General features: G+C 45.7%; 1 protein-coding gene across 1 annotated transcript; it reads left to right on the top strand.

The window, feature by feature from the left end:
• The first annotated feature begins 4,703 nt into the window (after window positions 1-4,703).
• GGS22DRAFT_114691 (acyltransferase family-domain-containing protein) lies at window positions 4,704-6,405 on the top strand. Its single transcript, XM_047958060.1, has 2 exons — window positions 4,704-5,622; window positions 5,672-6,405. Exons 1-2 carry the CDS (start codon window positions 5,112-5,114, stop codon window positions 6,313-6,315), a joined length of 1,155 nt encoding a protein of 384 aa, XP_047820362.1. The 5' UTR covers window positions 4,704-5,111; the 3' UTR covers window positions 6,316-6,405.
• Window positions 6,406-7,132: the final 727 nt, after the last annotated feature.

Genomic DNA, 7,132 nt, shown 5'->3' with positions numbered 1-7,132 from the left:
CCGAGGGGTCGCAGACCATTAGGACAAGTCGAATTACAAAAATGGTCGGCTAGACTCTAGAGAAGAATGTGTCGTGCTGCATGATGTCGAAAAAATACCACATACCGATAGAATGGCCACCTGCGGAGTAAACTGTCCAGCACGAGTGAGTACGTGATTTGTCGGTTGCGACGAGGTTGTTGCAATGCTTGTACTGACTAAATCGCTTTGGGCGAAAATTGCGAAAGATTGAATCCTTGTATGACAGACAACAAATGTCAAAGACACTGTTGGTGCTTAGGAGTGGTTGAAGGTCTAGGTCTTGCTGAGGTTCTCACCGTAATCCAGACATGCCGCGTCATCTTGGCAAAGTAATGTTACGTCCTGCTCCTGACTGGTTATAATTAGGTCCGTGATAATAGGAGCGGGGGGTCAGATATCGGATTTCAGCGGCAAAGTCTTTCGTCCCTACGCCGCACAGCTTCGGTAATAGACTTTCGAGTGTGAAAATATCTACTAAATAGTAAGTAGTCACGATAATACCAAGAAGCCCGAGCTACCAATTCGTTCTTTGCCCCGGAATCATACAGCTCCGCACATAAATCTTAGAAAATTAGGTAATTACCGATAATGGTCATGGATCGCCGATGCTAGATCACATCTTAATTCCGTTCGCTGTTGTTTCAAGGTCAATGGGGGAATAGACGTGTGGATTTGGGCTGGGGGGTATCTCCAAGTTTCGGGAACGCTCCCGCTTACGTAGATGCTGTCTGATCTCCAAGATCACCCGCACTGATCAAGTCTCGAGTCCCTGAATTTTGGGATGTTTGGAGGAGCTCTAGAAAGTTACCAAAATAGTAGGCTCAATAGCCTTCAAGGCAGACAATCTATCTGTATACCTAGGTATTTAAAATTAGAACACAAAATGAGCCGCAATCGCGTACTAGCCGATGATGTCGTGTATGTATGTACTATGAATGAGTTCTAGAAGATGTTAGTAAAAGTGATGCATGTCAGGCTCGCCTCTGCATTTCTTGGCCCTTGGCATTGCTTCTTATATGGATCCATTTGCGGCCTCCAAAATACCAATCTGTGCCGGTTTGCCGTTCTTTCATCATCATCATGATTCTGACCAGCTACTATATGGCAACACAGCCTTATGTGTAGGTAGGTATTTTGCGGTTGCTATTCTTCGTTTCATCCAATGTCAATGACAGTCCACAATCAGGTGGATATTATCCATTTTTAGGATTTCTAGATGGGATAAATCTGAATCAAACAAGTACTTGGTAGTCTAGCTCTCGGACGACTTAAGTTCCCGGGCAGTCAAACCCGAACCCCATGCGTCTCAGCTTTTAGTACTCCTAGCCGACAACCCGTTGAACCGGCGAGCTTTCACGTGGGGGAGTTAATTTTCCCGCGCACAGTCGGCCTCGGCGGGGTCGCTTTCGCGTGATGTGACTACGGATTCTCTAGATTTGTAGGGCTGGGGTTTTAGTGCTGATCCAGAAATAGGGGCTTGATCTTAGAGGTCGAGCGAGATTAAGCCGCGTAAGCTTTTTATCGAGCTAACAATTTGACAGTCCCGTTTAGGTTATCTAGTTCGCTCAGCTTGTAGCAACGAATAACGCCAACATCTACACCAGCTTGAAAGTAGTTAGTTATTGAAGATTCAATTCTTGGTAATTTTTGGCATTTTTAGCACCTAGTCAGCTGTCGCGTGCCCACTGTCTTGCCACAATAGGAGGCCGCTCCACTGTCTAAGTAGGTACATTTCCACCTTTATAAACAGGCAATACTTTGCTAGTACCTACGTAGACGCAGCACCATAGATAAGCAGCTGCTACTAGTAGGTTGGCAGATACCATAGTGTAGGTAGGTAGATATGCTAGTATGCGATGATTGTAGGGATAATCCCGTGAATTCGGCATTGGCCCACATTGTTACATCGACAGACATCGCCAAGACGGCCGGCAAGGTCGGTGAAGGCTTATGTAGCTAGATATTAAGTAATAGTGAACTTCCATCTCGGTACTAAATCATGATGTAATGCATGCCCTTCAATTATGAGAGCATGTGGTCTTGACAACTGAAACACCTAGTTTCCAGAGTTTATAGAAGATCTTGTGGAGATAAGCTTGAATGGACGGCAACTCGGTGTAAAAGATGTAGTAGGAGAAATGGCAATATACAGCAGACATGCCTATCCAGGATTAGTATAGGTCATTCACTATGCCGATCACTAGCTGGGACCCTGCTGAAGAAACAGCCAGATAGCGCAATTGACGACATTCGAAGGCTCATTGGCCACGAAATGGCTTTAGCCAACTATGCAGCTATGGCAGGTCGTAGAAACAAAATCGCGATCTTCTTTGACGCATCCAACCAGCGCATCATCGCTGGGAGTTAGGACCGAAGCCTGATACCGGATGCGCTGTCGTCCTTTGCGGCTTTACATGACGGAGTGTTGCGGGAAACAATAAACAAGGAATGTGAAAGTCTTGGCCGTAGCACCCGTTCGGACTCGGTGTTGGCCTTTAGGCTTGTAGTAGCGCCGGAGGCGTTTTGATACAAGTCGTGAATTAGGTCGAAGATCAATTGGTAATTGGTAGATGAAAAGATGATAAAAAAGAGGAGCAGAGGAGTTGAGCATCATTAGGCCGCTTCTAAGCAACCTAGCACAGCTGGCACTAGGCAATTAAGCAGCATTTTGACAATGTGGCGGTCCCGAATGACACAATACATCCACTTTGTATACTTGGTATCTGTATAATCATGTTGCGGAAAGTGAAGCCAAGCATTTATCGGTTACACTGCCAAGTCTCTTGGAAGGAGGCGCTGGACAAATAAAATACGCCCAAGATTTGATCGAGTGCCGATTATCCGGGGAATGGAATAAGATACATAGTACTTAGATACTTAGAATCTTTGTTAGATACTGAATTGAAGTTACCTATTCATCGCATCTACTCAGGATGAATGTCAACACTTTCAAAGTCGCGACGATGACTTCATTTCTATAATGGCAAGTCATAAGATAGCGGACCGATAACCTGTCCAATTGCTAATCTTACAAGTCGGACCAGTTCATGTGCGCATAATACGTAGTTGCGGACCTACTTAGAAAAGAAAAACCGGGACTTTCAAGGTTGATCGCGTACCCTGGGACACGGCCTATCATGTTATGTATGCTGTAGACGGTAGTGCATTTCGCGGCGCTATAGCCCCACAGTACTGGCGATTAATCTAGGTTAAACGCTACCGAATTCAGTTTAGGCAAGATGTTTTTGATTTCCGTTCTTTCCATTGGTCCTTTAGGAAGGCGAGTTTTACGAAGTACGATGATATACTTCCCAATCATGTAACGTGCCGCACGCCGTATGCAAGGAGGTACAAGAGAATCAAGTACCCTTAGGGATCATATCATTTTTTGATACATCCAGCCTGTACATGCAATTTCCAACAGACGCAGGAGAAGAAAGAAGTATCAAGGAGTTGTTTGTACGCGTAGGCAAAGCGCAGGTAAGATTCCGTTTATTCGTGTCAGATTGGAAATAGCTACCTGTTACCGTACATAGAACTCAAAGTTGGGTAAGATTGTCAGATTGACTACGCAATTTGCATAATCGCCTATCTTTAAACCTTGCAAACTTTGACATTTACGAGCTAGACTGGTAGACTACTGTAAACAGAGTAGGTACCTACATAGAAGAGGCTGAATTACAGTTGTGGAGACTAAGTTTGGTCAATCCCGTCCCGTTTCCCTTCGCTTAATACTCTTTTTTCTTTCTGCCTCTAACCAATCTTTGTTCATCTTTCATAGTCCACCCCGTGTCTTCCCTCTGGCTCTAAATTCTCGCCAAGCCGCCGTCAACCTGGACATCCTGACCACCATGGGGGTTAGATCCATACATTAATCCATACATTAAATCAATCACATCGATCCTTTTTGCCAAGTACATCTTGCCCATGTACCAATCGTCGACCCCCTTATTACATCCTCTTAAAAAATCCTCCATCGTCCATTCTTTTTCACCCTCTTCCTTTTACTGAGCATTCTGCCTCATCCATTACGTGTGTGTAGGAACTGACCTCTAATCCTGTCCTTCCTGTTTCTTTCCGTACTCTGTACTTCTCTTTTAATCGATCGTATCCTCAACTCGTCTAGATCCCCGGGAATCTGAGTGACGTATATGTATGCGTGTTGCGTGCTGCGTGCGTGCGAGCAAACGAGGAAAAGAATAGTACCAATTTACATAATATCGCCTCCTACCCATTGAGACGGGACGGATATTCGAATACGTTTGACCTATCATCAAACGCCTTTTTTCTAGCCGCGCCGTTGTCTCTTAATATCGCCCTAGAGACGCATACGCTCATAACCCTGTTCCCGCATCTCCCTTGTGCTGCGCGCGTCCAACATTTCAAACCAAGTCCGAACCCGTAACATTCCAAATTTATTCGCTCTGAGTAGCTATCTTTTCAGCCACCTGCTCAGCCGCCACTTGCACTCATAAGTCCGTACTACATCTCAACCATTGGATTCCATCTGATAGGGTGTTTTCCATTCTCGACCTGGATTTTTGTGCGAGCCATCCCACCAAACCATCAACCTTCATACATCAAGGAATGACATAGCGAAGTCCGAGAAATATTACTTTGCGACCTACCGCGACATTTCGTCACCATGGCTATTGGCAAGGAAGGAAATGTCAAATGGGTCGATGTAAGTACAGGAATCTCTTTTTTTCTCTCAATTATCAGAGGGGATGCAGTTTGCAGGAGATGAAGCTATTCGCCGATTATCGAGAAACGGGGTTTGGGGATTAAAATATAATACATCATGGAATATGAGATGGGATTTTTAAGGCTTCGCCAAAATGGGCCGGTTGCTTAAGATAAATGCTGAAGAATCCGTGTGGCGTCGAGATTTCATACTATCAACAATTAGCGACGGAATAGCACGAGAAAAACTACTTTTGCCTTCGCAATTTTGATATAATAGCTAACAGTATTTCTCATAGGGTCTTCGAGGTTTCGCTTCCACCCTCGTCGTATTAACTCATATCGCCAGAGCTTTCGATGGCGAACTATTCCTCCCAGCCTCTCATGAGGGCGCGCAGCCCCGACCTATGCAGCTACCGTTTTTGCGAATCCTCGTTCAAGGTCGTATCGGCGTTACTATTTTCTCTTTTGTTACCGGTTACGTCTGCGCTCTGAAGCCCATTAAACTATATCGACAGAACAACCAGGACATCGCCTTCACATCCATCGCCAAGTCAGCCCTTCGTCGTGTTCCTCGACTCGTTATCCCTTGTGCTTTTGCGACGTTCTTGATTTGGATTATGGCGAACTTGGGTATGTTTCTGGTTGCGAAGCAGAGCGACTGTTGGTGGTGTGGTAAGACCGCACCCGACCGCCAGGCTACTGCATTTCTCTCTGTGAAGCACTTGGTTCAGAACATTGTTTCGACCTGGACGAGAGGTCAAAACGCGTACGATGGAAATCAATGGACACTATTACCTCTACTGAAGGGGAGTATGGAGGTATACACGTTCGTTATTGCCACCGCCTACATTCGACCTCAATTCCGAATGATTCTGAGCTTGATGATGTTTGCCTACTTCTGGATTGGATCGGATTGTAAGTTACGAAATATGCCTTTTCGGTGCTCTGTCTAACCATGTAATAGCGGCTTTCGGAATGCAATTCTTCTGGGGTGTTTTCCTCTGCGATTTACAGAACCATCCTCCCGCAACCGAATGGCTTACCCGCCGAGCAAGATTATCACAGGTTCTAGCTGCGGTTTTCTTGTTTCTGGGTCTATACATCGCTTCATTCCCGGAGGGGCACCCAGAATGGATGACTTGGTCGAACTACCAATTCAAGGTGCTTAAGCACATCCTACCCAAGGATCCCGACTATCCTCGATTCGCCTCCGGAATTGGCCTAGAGTTGATTACCTTAGGCTTACACTTTAGCCCCGCGCTACGAGACGTGCTATCGAGCAAGGTCCTCCTTTGGTTCGGCAAGCAGTCTTTTGCTGTGTATCTCCTTCATGGTCCCCTTCTTCGCAGTGTACTCTGCTGGATGGTTTATGGAATTCGTGTCCCGCCGCCTATTACTAACGACAAGGGTGAAACGATCCACGGCACACTCATGTTCCCTAGCGGATGGCGATTGATGATCTCGCTTCCGTTCTGGATTCCCCTCAATTACGGTGCGGCCATGCTTTGGACAGGCTACGTCGATCCGTGGTGCGCAAATCTAACGGAGAAGATCGTGGGCAAGGTCATGTTGGCACGTGACGAGAAGGGTGTTCTGCTGCCACAGTAGGGAGGTGGCACCGATCGTCCCGACAAGCGCAACGATGACATTGAGTTGGAAACAATAAAGAAGAATGAATCTCAAGAAGAGGTTCTTCGGGACTAGTGCTACAGTCTTATCATCCTATCCGATTAGGATATCAGAGATGGCATCAGTTTTTGAAGAGGTGGAACATAACATCTACCCCTACTAACAACATTCGACCCTATCCGCGACACCCTCGACGACATAAATCCCCCCGTGTGTACATATGGTAGTTTTGTTTTCTGATTTGCGACACGGGTGTTGGGGTTTTCTGGCGTACATAAGGATTAAAGGCCATGGGATTGCATTGGTCAAACAGGCATTGGGAGGCATACAACGGCCAAAGAAAAGTGCATCGTACATACGCCTGGGGCGTCACTTGTTTAATTTCTACTGAAACGGCCGCACAGCATTAACATGGAGGAGATGGAAAATCCGGCGACGAAATCTTTTTTCGCCAGCTCGCGACGGTTGATACCCAATGATTATGAAAGGAAGCCAAGCAAGCATTAGACCAAGATACGCCAAGACGATGCCGCATAATGCATCGCAAACTATACAGACAATAATTCAAATGAAAATCTGACTACCTCGTGATCTCATGGGTGAAGTGTTCTTTCTCGTGAAATAGGCTATTAGAACGTGGTTTGATACTAGTACCCATTTGAGGGCTAATTTAGTAAATACGGTTTGAAGGAGCCTAACTAATATTTGACCTCCCAGAAATTTTATGGGGATCCTGGATAGTTAGAATAATTACAACCAACGATTATTTCATGTGGACTACCTTCTATATCGGTCG

The sequence above is a fragment of the Annulohypoxylon maeteangense genome (assembly GCF_022496945.1).
Source record: "Annulohypoxylon maeteangense strain CBS 123835 unplaced genomic scaffold GGS22scaffold_5, whole genome shotgun sequence".
Lineage (NCBI taxonomy): Eukaryota > Fungi > Ascomycota > Sordariomycetes > Xylariales > Hypoxylaceae > Annulohypoxylon > Annulohypoxylon maeteangense.
Note: the sequence above shows the minus strand (reverse complement) of the source record. Positions and strands in the feature narration are given on the sequence as shown.

What these genes read in the sequence shown, in the direction of transcription:
- GGS22DRAFT_114691 (XM_047958060.1), top strand. Translation starts at nt 5,112, where the DNA reads ATGCAGCTACCGTTTTTGCGAATCCTCGTTCAAGGTCGTATCGGCGTT. An exon ending in CTTCTGGATTGGATCGGATT is followed by an intron (nt 5,623 to 5,671) that starts GTAAGTTACGAA and finishes ACCATGTAATAG; the next exon opens with CGGCTTTCGGAATGCAATTC.